This window comes from Pelophylax lessonae, assembly GCF_965119305.1.
Source record: "Pelophylax lessonae genome assembly, chromosome: 1".
NCBI classification, from domain to species: domain Eukaryota; kingdom Metazoa; phylum Chordata; class Amphibia; order Anura; family Ranidae; genus Pelophylax; species Pelophylax lessonae.
The window spans coordinates 21,545,434-21,560,801 of record NC_138768.1 but is presented as its reverse complement, the minus strand read 5'-3'; the positions used below and the strand labels follow the sequence as shown (position 1 = coordinate 21,560,801).

General features: G+C 46.7%; 1 protein-coding gene across 1 annotated transcript in view; it reads right to left on the bottom strand.

Annotated features, from left to right (window-relative positions):
- LOC309563900 (vomeronasal type-2 receptor 26-like) overlaps positions 1-12,275 on the bottom strand; it is a gene marked incomplete at both ends in the record, with an annotated part of 143,362 nt that extends 131,087 nt beyond the window's left edge. Inside the window, one exon of the mRNA XM_082268533.1 lies at positions 12,025-12,275. Coding sequence (XP_082124659.1) covers positions 12,025-12,275 — 251 coding nt within the window. The remainder of the gene's footprint in view (positions 1-12,024) is intronic.
- Positions 12,276-15,368: the final 3,093 nt, after the last annotated feature.

The window sequence follows — 15,368 nt, the reverse complement described above, 5'->3', positions numbered from 1 at the left end:
TGCGTGGCATTCGCACGCATGCCAAACCGCAATCATACCTCGCCTATCATGTGGCAAACGTTTATATTTAAATGCGGGTTTTTCGACGTGCGAACGCCATGGACACGCGGCATGCGATGCAGCTGAGGCTACCATGCGAACGCATATGAAGCCAGGACTGACCCAAATGAATGGGAAAGAGAGCAGTTTAGGCTGATTCAGTTTGCCACAGCTGAAAGCACAGGTTAAGAACATAGAGTAACAATATGCTTTAAACATAGTTTCAATCCTACCCTGAAAAAATCTGCTATAATGTCAGCGGTTTTCCAGACAAACAGCACATAGTAAGCACATAAGTAATACAATGCTTTCAACATGCTTTAAACATAATTTTCACCCACCTGCCTCAATGTCCTGCAAAGGCAACCATGCAAACGCTTATGTGCCAGGGCTTAACACAAAGAGGAAGTAGCAGCATGCTGAGTTTTGTCAGTCACAGCTGAAGTTTAATTAGTTAATCAGCTTCAGGGTAGAAACAACACAGTGTAATCATATGGTATAAGCAAGTTTAACATACTTTGCATAATCTGCTGCAATGTGAATACAAGCAGTAATACACTTGGCACAAGTATCTGTAATCTTAATAAGGGTAACAGTATTTACACTTTTGCAATCTTTAACCATTAATGGTTCTTTGTTTGCTGTGTAAATATTTAAAATGGACTAACCAGTAGAGTTGAGCGGACACCTGGATGTCCGTGTTCGGCGGGTTCGGCTGAACTTGAAAAAAAAGTCCGGGTCCGTGTCCCGGACTTTTTCCGAACTTTACCCGGACACCGAACCCCATTGAAGTCAATGGGGACCCGAACTTTCAGGCACTAAAATGGCTCTAAAACACCAATGGAAAGGGCTAGAGTGCTGCAAATGGCAACAAAACGTAGTTAAGAGCATGGCAAGTGCTCTGCAAACAAATGTGGATAGGGAAATAACTTAAAACAACAAAAAAAAACAGAAAAATAAAAAAATGTCTTCATCTGTGAAGGATGAGGCCCATATGGAGTAGGAGGGAGGTTGAGGTGATGGTGGATGTGGCGGTGTAGGTGGAAGCGGCGGTGGAGGAGGACGAGGTAGCCAACACTGCTTTTTTTCAGTCATTTTAAATGAGGGTACACCCCAAAAGAGTGAGAAAGATCAAAAATAGAACAATGGCTGGGTAAGGTCGGTATCCATCTCTATTCTGCACAAGGTACGGAAAAGTCCTGTGGGATCATGCCTGGTTCATTTTAATGAACGTGAGCTTGTCCACATTGTCTCTGGACAGGCGGCTGCGCTTGTCTGTGATAACGCCCCCAGCCATGCTAAATACACGTTCAGATAATACACTGGCTGCAGGGCACGCCAGCACCTCCAAGGCGTAAAGGGCAAGCTCAGGCCATGTGCCCAATTTGGAGACCCAGAAGTTGAAGGGGGCAGACCCGTCATTCACTACATGTAGGCGTGTGCACACATACTCCACCATGTTGGTGAAATGCTGCCTCCTGCTAAGACGTTCCATATGAGCCATGCTAACCCTGCCTTCTGAGGTGCTGGCGGTGCCCTGGTTGCGATGGCGACCTCTTCCTCCTCCTCCTCTGCCTTGACCTTGTGCTTCCACTGTGGCCCTGCTGTCAGGTGGGAATGCCAGCAGCATCGCGTCTACCAGCGTGCGCTTGTACTCGCGCATCTTGCGATCGCGCTCCAGTGAGTGAATTAAGGACGGTACGTTGTCCTTGTAACGGGGATCCAGCAGCGTGGCCACCCAGTAATCAGCACAAGTTAGAATGTGGGCAACTCGGCGGTCGTTGTGGAGACACTGCAGCATATAATCGCTCATGTGTGCCAGGCTGCCCAGAGGCAACGAAAGGCTGTCCTCTGTGGGAGGTGTATCGTCTGTGTCCTCTGTATCCCCCCAGCCACGCACCAGTGATGGCCATGAGCTGGCCTGGTTGCCACCCTGCTGTGAACATGGTTCCATCTCCTCCTCCATCTCCTCCTCCTCATCCTCCAGAACTGTGCCCCTGCTGGACAATTGTGTCCCTGGCGTTTGTGGGTGCAGGAATCCACCCTCGGAGCCACTTGCGAATGACTGCCCTGAAAGCCTTGGAAATGTTACCTCTTCATCCTCCTCCTCCTCCTCCTCCTCCTCATCCTGTGCCACAACCTCTTCCATCATCGCCCGAATCGTTTTTTTAAGGAGGCATAGAAGTGGGATAGTTAAGCTGACAACGGCGTCATCGGCACTGGCCATGTTGGTGGAGTACTCAAAACAGCGCAACAAGGCACACAGGTCTCGCATGGAGGCCCAGTTATTGGCGGTGAAGTGGTGCTGTTCCGCAGAGCGACTCACGCGTGCGTGCTGCAGCTGAAACTCCACTATGGCCTGCTGCTGCTCGCATAGTCTTTCCAGCATGTGCAAGGTGGAGTTCCACCTTGTGGGCACGTCACATATGAGGCGGTGAGCGGGAAGGCCAAAGTTACGCTGCATCACTGACAGGCGAGCAGCAGCAGGGTGAGAACGCCGAAAGTGCACACAGACGGCCCGCACTTTCTGCAGCAGCTCTGACATATCGGGGTAATTTTTAAGGAACCTCTGCACCACCAAATTCAGCACATGCGCCAGGCAAGGGATGTGCGTCAAACCGGCTAGGCCCAGAGCTGCTATGAGATTTTGCCCGTTATCGCACACCATCAGGCCGGGCTTGAGGCTCGCTGGCAGCAACCACTCATTTGTCTGCTGTTCCATGCTCCTCCACAACTCCTGCGCGGTGTGTGGTTTTTCCCCCAAACAGGCAAGTTTTAAAACTGCCTGCTGTCGTTTACCCCTGGCCGTGCTGAAGTTGGTGGTGAAGGTGTTACGCTGACCGGATGAGGAGGCGGTAGAGGATGAGGAGGCGGAGTAGGAGGAGTTAGGAACAGGAAGCAAACTGAAGCGCCCTGCAATCCTCGGCGGTGGAAGGAGATGCGCCAAACAAATTTAAAAGGTGTATCTCACACGTAACGATACAGAATATGCCATAATTAAATTTTTTACACTCCAAAAGGGTGTAAATTGAATAGCGGAATAGGAAAAATGTTTTAAAACGCTGTATCTCACTCGTACAAACACAGACTAGGCCCCGATTACAATTTTTTGTACCCTAAAGGCAGGATGAGGATGAGGAAGAGGAGTAGGAGGAGTTCGGAACAGGAGGCAAACTGAAGCACCCTGCAATCCTCGGCGGTGGAAGGAGATGCGCCAAACAAATTTAAAAAGGTGTATCTCACAGGTACCGATACAGACTATGCTGTAATTTAATGTTTTACACTCCAAAAGGGTGTATATTGAATAGCGGAATAGAAAAAAAATTTATAAAACGGTGTATCTCACATGTACAAACACAGACTAGGCCCCGATTAAATTTTTTTGTATCCTAAAGGCAGGATGAGGATGAAAAGTAGGAGGAGTTCGGAACAGGAGGCAAACTGAAGCACCCTGCAATCCTCGGCGGTGTAAGATGCGCCCAAAAAATTGGAAAGGTGTATCTCACACGTACCGATACAGACTATGCCGCAATTTAATTCTTTTTACCCCAAGGGTGTAGATTGAATAGCGGAATAGAAAATATGATATCAAAAGGTGTATGTATCTCACACGTACAGACCCAGACTAGGCCCTGATTACAATTTTTTGTACCCCCAAAGGCAGGATGAGGAGTAGGAGGAGTTCGGAACAGGCAGGAGGCACACTGAAGCACCCTGCAATCCTCGGCGGTATGAGATGCGCCCAAAAATTGGAAAGGTGTATCTCACACGTACCGATACAGACTATCCCGCAATTTAATTGTTTTTACCCCAAAGGTGTAGATTGAATAGCGGAATAGAAAATATGATATCAAAAGGTGTATCTCACACGTATAGACCAAGACTAGGCCCCGATTACAATTTTTTGTACCCTAAAGGCAGGATGAGGAGTAGGAGGAGTTCAGAACAGGAGGCAAACTGAAGCACCCTGCAATCCTCGGCGGTGGAAGATGCGCCCCAAAAATTAGAAAGGTGTATCTCACACGTAACGACACAGACTATCCCGCAATTTAATTGTTTTTACCCCAAAGGTGTAGATTGAATAGCGGAATAGAAAATATGATATCAAAAGGTGTATGTATCTCACACGTACAGACCCAGACTAGGCCCAAATTACTATTTTTTGTACCCCCAAAGGCAGGATGAGGAGTAGGAGGAGTTCGGAATAGGCAGGAGGCACACTGAAGCACCCTGCAATCCTCGGCGGTATGAGATGCGCCCCAAAAATTGGAAAGGTTTATCTCACACGTACTGATACAGACTATCCCGCAATTTAATTGTTTTTACCCCAAATGTGTAGATTGAATAGCGGAAAAGAAAATATGATATCAAAAGGTGTATGTATCTCACACCTACAGACCCAGACTAGGCCCAAATTACTATTTTTTGCACCCCCAAAGGCAGGATGAGGAATAGGAGGAGTTCGGAACAGGCAGGAGGCAGACTGAAGCACCCTGCAATCCTCAGCGGTATGAGATACGCCCCAAAAATTGGAAAGGTGTATCTCACACGTACCGATACAGACTATCCCGCAATTTAATTGTTTTTACCCCAAAGGTGTGGATTGAATAGCGGAATAGAAAATATGTTATCAAAAGGTGTATGTATCTCACACGTACAGACCCAGACTAGGCCCAGATTACTATTTTTTGTAACCCCAAAGGCAGGATGAGGAGTAGGAGTTCGGAACAGGCTGGAGGCAGACTGAAGCTCCCTGCAATCCTCGGCGGTATGAGATGCGCCCCAAAAATTGGAAAGGTGTATCTCACACGTACCGATACAGACTATCTCGCAATTTAATTGTTTTTACCCCAAAGGTGTAGATTGAATAGCGGAATAGAAAATATGATATCAAAATGTGTATGTATCTCACACGTACAGACCCAGACTAGGCCCAGATTACTATTTTTTGTACCCCCAAAGGCAGGATGAGGAGTAGGAGGAGTTCGGAACAGGCAGGAGGCACACTGAAGCACCCTGCAATCCTCGGCAGTATGAGATGCGCCCCAAAAATTGGAAAGGTGTATCTCACACGTACCGATACAGACTATCCCGCAATTTAATTGTTTTTACCCCAAGGGTGTAGATTGAATAGCGGAATAGAAAATATGATATAAAATTGGTGATTTTTCAATAGCACATGTGAACAGCAGTGTCTTATATCAGTCAGCTCTGCTGCAGGCTATGGAGGGAAAAAAAAAAGAAAATTCCCCTTTTAAGTTTGTAATTTTTAAATAGAATAGTACAGACTATGCCACAATTTAATTTTTTTAACCCAAAAGGGTGTATATTGAATAGTGGAATAGAAAAAAGTGTATAAATTTTGAAATCACTCAATAATAGTGAACACAGCTGTGTATTATCACAGTCAGCAGCACTGAAGGAAAAACGCTGCACACAACTGACTGATAAAAAATACTTTTTTCTCCCTCCTCCTCAGCGGGCAAAAAGATTGTGTTCACACCACCCCACACACAGCAAAATTGATGTGGACCACTGACCCTGCCTATCTCCAGCCTCGCCCTAAAATGATCGATAAGATCGGTCACTGCCGGCACTGCAAACCCCCCACACAGCAAAATCGATTGTAGAACACTGACCCTGCCTATCTCCAGCCTGGCCCTAAAATGATCGATAAGATCGGTCACTGCCGGCACTGCAAACCCCCCCCCCCACACAGCAAAATCGATTGTAGAACACTGACCCTGCCTATCTCCAGCCTCGCCCTAAAATGCCCTAACAACTCGCCCTGCCTGCAGCACTCCGACCTGTCCCTGATTCTGAATTCTTTTCGGACACAATATAATTTATGACTGTCTGTCCCTAATTAGCAGCCAGCACGTATGATGTTTGCTCTGTCCCTGTACTACAGCAGAATGACGCAGCGGCGCTCGGTCTCGAACTTATAAAGACTTGGTCACATGCTTCAGATGGCCAATCACAGCTACTAATACATTTGTAGGCATGGCTGGGATGGCTTAAGGCACACCAGTTAAACGCTTGTTGATTGGCTGTTGAAAGCCCGCCATTAAAAGCGCGCCAATACATAAAAACCAGGAAATAAAATGACCGAACACGGATTTTAAACCCGAACATACAGTAAAGTTTTCGGGTCCGTGTTCGGGTAACAAAAATCCAATTATTCGGTACGAACACGAATAATACAGTCCGTGTTCGCTCAACACTACTCACCAGTCCTCGCTGCAGGAAACTGTTAAAACAAGTTTCCAATCTTCACTACTCATGGTGAGCATAGCCTTAAAGACCTTCAAGGACAGGGTCCTCTATATTTGAGGGGCCACGGCCTTGGACCTGTAGAGCACCCTGCACGGAGCGCCTTTGGGGTTGGTATTCCAAGGGTCCGGATCCCAGGGTCCAGCGCCTAAAAAGGACAGCATTACAGGCAAAACCTCGTATCTGCTTCCGGAGGCTCGGGAACCATCTTTTTAGTCCATTGACTGTTATTCGATGGATCCGATAGCTCCATTTTGGGGTATCATAGCATAATCTTCTTTCTTCTTCTTTGAAACATAACAAACATGTGGAGCTCCTCTCTACAGCGACCTTCACATTTTAGACACTGGCGAAAAAACGGAGGTACTTCCTGTGTGGGAGGGGCTATATAGGGGGTCATCAATTCTGATTGAATGTAATTTAAACTTGCTCGCAGTTGTAATGTATTGTTGGCTCCCGGCAATACAGATAAAAAATAAAATAAAAATGGTGTCGAAATTAAAAAAAGAAAAAAAAAAAAAATATGTTGTGGGTTTTCCCCTAAAATCCATACCAGACCTTTATCCGAGCACACTGCCTGGCTGGCCAGGATGGGGGTGAGCGAACGCAAACCCCCTCCTGAACCACACCAGGCCACATGCCCTCAACATGGGGGTGGGTGGGTGCTTTGTGGCAGGGGGGCTCTGCCCCCCACCCCAAAGCACCTTGCCCCCATGTTGATGGGGACAGGGGTCTTTTTCCAACAACCGTGGGCTGTGGTTGTGGGGGTCTGCGGGGGGGAGGCTTATCAGAATCTGGAAGCCCCCTTTAACAAGGGGCCCCCAGATCCCACCCCCCTATGTGAATGGATATGGGGTACATCGTACCCCTACCCATTCACCAAAAAAGTGTACAAAAAAAATAAAGCCAAAAGCCAGTTTTGGACTAGTCCTTTATTAAAAAATAAAAATAAAAAATAGTGTCCCCCGATGATGGGTCGCCTGCCCGCAAACGAAAAATAGAAATAAATAAAAGAAGCTCCTGCTTCTCAAGACGCTTCCCGTGCTAATGAGCTGTTTTAGTTTGACAGCTCTTTTATAGGGATCTGACGTCACGAGCCGCCCCACAATGCACTGCTCAGGTGCAGTGCATAAATTACATGGTCAGTAATTTATTGCTAGGAGTTCCTCCTTAGGTTGCTAGGGGTTCCTCCTGAGGTTGCTAGAGGTTCCTCCTGAGGTTGCTAGAGGTTCCTCCTGAGGTTGCTAGGGGTTCCTCCTGAGGTTGCTAGGGGTTCCTCCTGAGGTTGCTAGAGGTTCCTCCTGAGGTTGCTAGGGGTTCCTCCTGAGGTTGCTAAGGGTTCCTCCTGAGGTTGCTAGGGGTTCCTTGAGAAATGGACAATTTCTGCCTCTCAGATAAGTTCCCAATGACACCATTGTTCCTTTTAGCTATCTGTAATGGGGTAATTCTTCCCAATGATGACAAGAGTAAGGAACATTCTTCCCACTGACTGTCACACTAATGTGTCATGAGTTTTAGATTTTTAATATTTAGCAGGGGTTCCCCGAGACCAGAAATGTATTTCCAGGATTCCCCTGTGATGAAAAGGTTGAGAAAGGCTGGTTAAACCAGAAGACGGGCAGATGAGAAACCGTATCATACACCCACATTGGTCAAACTCTAACTAAAATATATTTCTAATAACAGGATTATCTTCATCAGTGTATGGAGATCTCACATAAACTTCATATGGTGACATAAATCACCAATTCATCACCAAATCCCGAGATAAAAGAGATGGACTCTTATAGACATCGGGGCGGAGGATTACTTTACGTTATATGACTTCTAAAAATGGAAGTGGTTAGAATATCGGACAGATCCGTCAATGTGATTCCCCCCCTGCAGATTTCGGAATTCTCCTGAACAGATTGATGATGAAGTTATTTTTACTAATCTGCATCCTACAACTCACCGTGATTGGCCGTTTTCCTATATTGTATGTTTTAATAATCAGTCCTCAGTCATATCATTATTCTGATACACTATATCGCCAAAAGTATTGGGACGCATGCCTTTTCACACACATTAACTTTAATGGCATCCCAGTCTTAAGCCCCGTACACACGCAACGATTATCGGCCGACCGATCGTCCGACTTTTGTCCAAGTTGTGTTTTGTTGGTTGGAATGTTCCTAGACTGCACACGAATAGGAACATTCTCGGCCAACAAAATTCTACTTCAGAAGTGATGTCATGTGTTGGTTTGCTTTCTTTGTGTTCTTTCTTCACTGAGCATGCCCAGACTTTCTCATTAGATTTTTCCCTGTCGAAATCTCTACTGACTGCACGAAAATCGGCCGTTGTGTTGACGGCCAACAAAAATTTTATAGCCTGCACACCAGATTTTTTTCGGCCGAAAAGTCGGAGTTGGCTGTCGGAAGCATCATACTAACAAGCCGAAAATCGGCAGATCGGCCGTTGGCCGAAAATTCCCGGCCAATTTTCGAAGCGTGTGTACGAGGCTTTAGTCCATAGGGTTCAATACTGAGTTGGCCCACCCTTTGCAGCTATAACAGCTTCAACTCTTCCACAAGGTTTAGGAGAGTGTCTATGGGAATGTTTGACTATTCTTCCAGAAGTGCGTTTGTGAGGTCAGGCACAGATGTTGGATGAGAAGGCCTGGCTCACAGTCTGTGCTCCAATTCATCCCAAAGGTGATCTATCGGGTTGAGGTCAGGACTCTGTGCAGGCCAGTCTTGTTCCTCCACCCCAAACTCGCTCATCCATGTCTTTTCGGACCTTACTTTGTGCACTGGTCCAAATCATTTAGTGTAGGGGGGATTGTGGTGTGGGGGTTGTTAAAGTGGAGTTCCACCCTAATTTTATACTTACCTCCATCTTCTCGCTCCGGGTCACCTGAAAAACAAATGGATAATCGCAATTTTTTTTTTTTTTTTACTTACCTTGTAGAGAAAATATACTTACCTTCCTTCCTTCTTCCTCCCCTCGGCGGCCGCGGCGATTCGTCATTCCCTTCTAAACAGCTTCTGGGCATGCCCAGAAGCTGTGGAGGGATGACGCGCGCGCCCCGGAAGTGACGTTGGGGCCGGTGCAGTGCATCGTGGGACCGAAGAAGAAGGAAGAGGACGCCGAAGAGGATCGCGCTGGCTTCAAGCTGCCCACACCTGAGATGGCAGCGCTGGAGAATACTTTTTCAAGGTAAGTATATCTCCTAAAAGGTAAGTGCAACCCGGGACATATCAGAGGCTAGCCATTGTGGAATGTTCTAGCCCTGACTGTCCCGGGGGTATTTTTTTTTTTTTAAAATGTGCACTGGGTGGAACTCCGCTTTAAGGTGTCAGCATACCAACATATTTTGAACAATTTCATGCTCCTAACTTTATGTGCATGACAGAAATTTCATACACACCCCATGCAGACAGAGAGATCATACACACCCCATGCAGACAGAGAGATCATAAACACCCATGCAGTCAGAGACAGAGAGACCATACACACTCCATGCAGACATAGACAGAGAGAGCATACACACCACATGCAGACAGAGGGATTATACACACCCCATGCAGACAGAGAGATCATACACACCCCATGCAGATATATGGATAATACTCACCCCATGTAGACAGAGAGATCATACACACCCCATGCAGACAGGGAGATCATACACACTCCATACAGACAGAGAGATCATATACACCCCATGCAGACAGAGAGATCATACACACCCCATGTAGACAGAGAGATCATACACACCCCATGCAGACAGAGAGATCATACACACCCCATGCAGATAGAGAGATCATAAACACCCAATGCAGTCAGAGACAGAGAGACCATACACACTCTATGCAGACAGAGAGATCATACACACCCCATGCAGACATAGACAGAGAGATCATACACACCACATGCAGACAGGGGGATTATACACACCCCATGCAGACAGAGAGATCATACACACACCATGCAGATATAGGGATAATACTCACCCCATGCAGACAGAGAGATCATACACACCCCATGCAGACAGGGAGATCATACACACCCCATGCAGACATAGACAGAGAGATCATACACACCACATGCATACAGGGGGGTTATGCACACCCCATGCAGACAGAGCGATTATACACACCCCATGCAGACAGAGGGATAATACTCACTCCATGCAGACAGAGAGATCATACACACCCCATGCAGACAGAGAGATCATGCACACTCCATACAGACAGAGAGATCATACACACCCCATGCGGACATAGAGATCATACACACCCCATGCAGACCAAGAGATCATACACACCCCATGCATACAGAGACCGAGAGATCATACACACCCCATGCAAACAGAGACAGATAGATCATACACACTCCGTGCAGATAGAGAGAGAGAGAGATCATACACACTCCATGCAGACAGAGGCAGAGAGATCATACACACTCCATGCAGACAGAGACCAAGAGATCATACACACTCCATGCAGACAGAAGCAGAGCGATCATACACACTCCATGCAGACATAGGCAGAGAGATCATACACACTCCATGCAGACAGAAGCAGGGTGATCATACACACTCCATGCAGACAGAGACCAAGAGATCATACACACTCCATGCAAATAAAGACAGAGCATACACACTCCATGCAGACAGAGGCAGAGAGATCATACACACCCAATGCAGACAGAGACCAAGAGATCATACATACTCCCTGCAGATAAAGGCAGAGAGATCATACACACTATATGCAGAAAGAAACTGAGAAACCATACACACCCCATGCAGATAGAGTGATCATGCACACCCCATGCAGATAGAGAGATCATACACACCCCATGCAGATAGAGAGATCATACACACTCCATTCAGACAGAAGCATAGCGATCATACATATTCCATGCAGACAGAGGCAGAGAGATCATACACACTCCATGCATATAGAGACAGAAAGGTCATACATACCCCATGCAGACAGAGACAGAGAAAGCATACACACCCCATGCAGATAGAGACAGATATATCATACACACCCCATGCAAACAGAGACAGGACGATCACACACACTCCATGCAGACAGAGAGATCATACACACTCCATACAGACAGAGACAGAGAGATCATACACACTCCATGCAGACAGAGAGATCATACACACTCCATGCAGACAGAGAGATCATACACACTCCATACAGACAGAGACAGAAAGATCTTACACAGCCCATGCAGACAGAGGCAGAGAGATCATACACACTCCATGCAGACAGAGGCAGCGAGAACATACACACCCCATGCAGACAGATAGAGAGATCATACACACTCCATGCAGACAGAGAGATCATACACACTCCATGCAGGCAGAGAGATCATACACACCCCATGCAGACAGGGACAGAGAGATCATACACACCTCATGCAGACAGAGAGATAATACACACTCCATGCAGACAGGGACAGAGAGATCATACACACTCCATGCAGACAGAGGGATCATACTCACTCCATGCAGACAGAGAGATCATACACACTCCATGCAGACAGAGGGATCATACTCACTCCATGCAGACAGATAGATCATACACACCCCATGCAGACAGAGATAAGGAGGTAAGGAAAGGAGTGCAGCGCTGCAATGTATTGGTGATGACAATGACTCTGATAGGAGATATTGGGATGTCTCTATAGATACAATGATAGGGATGGACTTACTCTTCACACACATACGTATGATAGAAGTCTGTGTTGTCCAATCGGATTATAGCGGCTTTGTGTACAGAGACCAGCCCTCCGATCATCACATCTCCTCTCTGATAATATTCGTGTTCAAACCAAGCGCTTTCACCACGGAGACGACACGCAGGATTCTTCTTATCTCTGGATGGATGAGATTGTCCTTGTAGGATGGAGACAATGGCAGAGAGGACAATGAGGAGCAGAAATCCGTCCATGACAGAGGACATCACCGGCAGCTGTGTGCGTCCTCCGCACTTTATATACAATATCCCAGATTATTATAGAATTCTCCCATGAAATCTCTTCCAGTTACGTATTTCTCAACGTCTAAAATAAACTTTTTTTTTATATAACTGAATAATAATATCAATCCTCTGGATGCCTCAGGTTGAAGGCTTAACCAGTTCTTGTCCTGCAAATCAGATATCGGTCAATGTGTAAAGTTGGCCATAAATTAACCAATTTTTAATTTCCCCAATCACACCCTCAATGTGGACGGGGGAATCCCTCCCATTGTAATACTGTGCTTTGACAGCAGGGAGCCTTCCTCACCATCAGAACACATTGATCAGTTTTCCCGGCTATAGCCGGCGGCACTGATTGCTCAGGAAAAGCCAGACAGGCTGGTTGTACAGAAATCAAGGTAGACAGACTTCTGTACAACCAACCTGCCCATACACGGTCCCTGATTAATTGGTCACCTGTAAGAGGGGCTTCATGGTTTGCTGGCTTTAACACCAACAGAACAGGTCCCTACCCTCGCTCCAGCCCTGCTAGAATGCTAACCTCCTGCTGAGGCCGAAGCTTCCACCATCTTGTGCCCTGCTCCTTCCCATAAGCCTCCTCTCAACATTCCCAGCCACAAACCTTTGAAGGAAAAGGTCTCTCCTCTACCCAGGGTCATTAGCACTCACAGCACTGTGCTCTCTGAAGTCACCTCCTTGCCAAGTACATCTCTCCTGGGAACCCTCCAGGCAAGCAGCTTCATGAAGGGATCTCTGACTTAAGCCCCGTACACACGTACCGATCGTTGGCCGAAAAGCTTCGGCCGACGACCGATCGGCCGATTTTTGGCATGTTAGTATGATGCTGCCGACAGCCGACAGCGCACTTTCGGCCGAAAAGAATCGGTCATGCAAGCATTAAAATTTTTGTATGCCGACACCAGAACGGCCGATTGTTCGCCAGTCAGTACAGAATTCGGCCGACAGACAGCAGATTTGCAAGACTGGGCATGCTCAGAAAAGAAAAACCACAAGGAAAGTTAACCATCACATGACATCACTTCTGCAGTCGGCTGTAGTCGGCGGACAAAATTCTTGTGCAGTCTTTTGCCCTTTTTAACAGACACTGACAGCCCTGGACCAAAGACGGCCAATCGTTCGGCCGACGATCGGTACGTGTGTATGGGGCTTTAGTCTAAAAGGCCTTCTGCAGTCCACCCCAGCGCCCACCTCCATAAGGGACAGAAAGACTACAGCAGATGTTCTGTCAAAATAGCCAACTCCTCATAATCTCCAACCAAATCACCTCCATCTCCCCAAGCCACGTGACTCTCTAGCAGCAGTAACTGCAAATTTCAATAACTTGGCTGTTTTCACAGAACACCGGCAGCATATACACTACGGTACACGATGAGTTGGCTGTTTTGACAGAACACTGGCTAAGGAGGAAAAAGGTTGGAGGTGGCCATGTTGTTGGGTACTGTGATGGACCCCCGTACTCAAGAAGAGTATGTCCTCCATATAAGCTCCCCTTGCCTGGTACCAGCATGATCCAAGATTACTTAGCCCACCCAATCACTTGTCGAGACATCAGATATTGTAGCCACGATGTACAAGTCTAGCCGAGAATAGCTTGTATAAGATCTGGAACATTTATTGAATAAACTAACACACAATATATACCACACAGAAGGACACCTCCCTCCTGATCAGATTACCCCTAGCCTGATTACATTATGCTATGCAGATGAAATTGTATACAGAAATATAATTAACCTGAGCCATTTACCTACCCATCTGGACAGAAACAATATGTGAGTTCATTACCAATTGACAATGGGACAGACAGGCTTAACAGAATCCACATCACACCTCAATACACAGACAATAGGAAGAGACCACCAGTAACAGACTGTCCATCTCTTACATTGAAGAACATGGAACAGAAGTCAATGTGACCAGCTCTTTCAATGAACATGTTCAGAATCAACCAGGCCAGGAATAGTATTTAGGGCAAATACAAGAAAACAGTCCCTCAAAAATGTAATAAAAAAAAAAAAAAGAAATATAGCAATAACAAATACCAGGGTAAATGTGGGCAGAAAAGGTCCCTGTAGCCAGTGTCCGTGACAGGTACTACCGGGCAGACTAACAATGTCCACTCACTATATCATGTACTGTAGTGTATACACTGCCAGGTGTTCTGTGAAAACAGCCAAGTTGTCGAAACCTTCAATTACTGCTGCTGGAGAGTCACCGAAAGTGATGTGGTTGGAGATTTTGACAGAACACCGGCTCCTTCTGAATACAAGGCCACTCCACCCAGCCTACAGCCCTGGGGCCTAGCACCTGAAGACACTACTTGTTGTAATCAGTCACTATTCTAGTACAAAGCCATCTAGTGGCAAAACGGCTAACTGCACCTGCCTACACACCTTTAGGACGTTGTGTTCTAGAGCAAAATAAAGGACCAAACAAAAAACTAAGTGCAAACAATGAGTATGCAAGTGCTGGTTCTTCCAGCCTGTGGATGGCAATGGCACTATGCTGATGCCACAGGGGAAGAAGTGTCTGATAAGGGAGCTGACCCCTTATGTACTCCATTAGTTCTCTCTGGGAAGCCAGGTATTTGATTGGATATCTTATTCGTTTGAGAGTTTGGGTGGCCATGTTAAAGAGGTTGTAAACCGAGAAAATTTTTGTTTTCTTTACATCCTGAAAGAGAAAGACATAATGAGCTAGTATGCATCGCATACTAGCTCATTATCAAATACTTACCTTAGAACGAGCCCCCGCCGCGCCGCTCGCTTACCTCTATGACGGGCGACATGTCTAGTCACCCGTCTTCCGGGATCGCGGCATCCAGCCATCTGATTGGCCAGAGCCGCGGTGACGTCACTCCCGCGCACGCGTGGGAGGCGACGGTCACGGCACGGGGCTCTGAAGGAACGGCACGATCGGCCGTTTCTTCAGAGCGCATGCGCCAGTGACGTCACTGGCTGCATGAAAGGTAAATATCTCCTAAACGGTACATGTTTAGGAGATATTTACAGTACCTATAGGTAAGCCTTATTATAGGCTTACCTATAGGTGGAA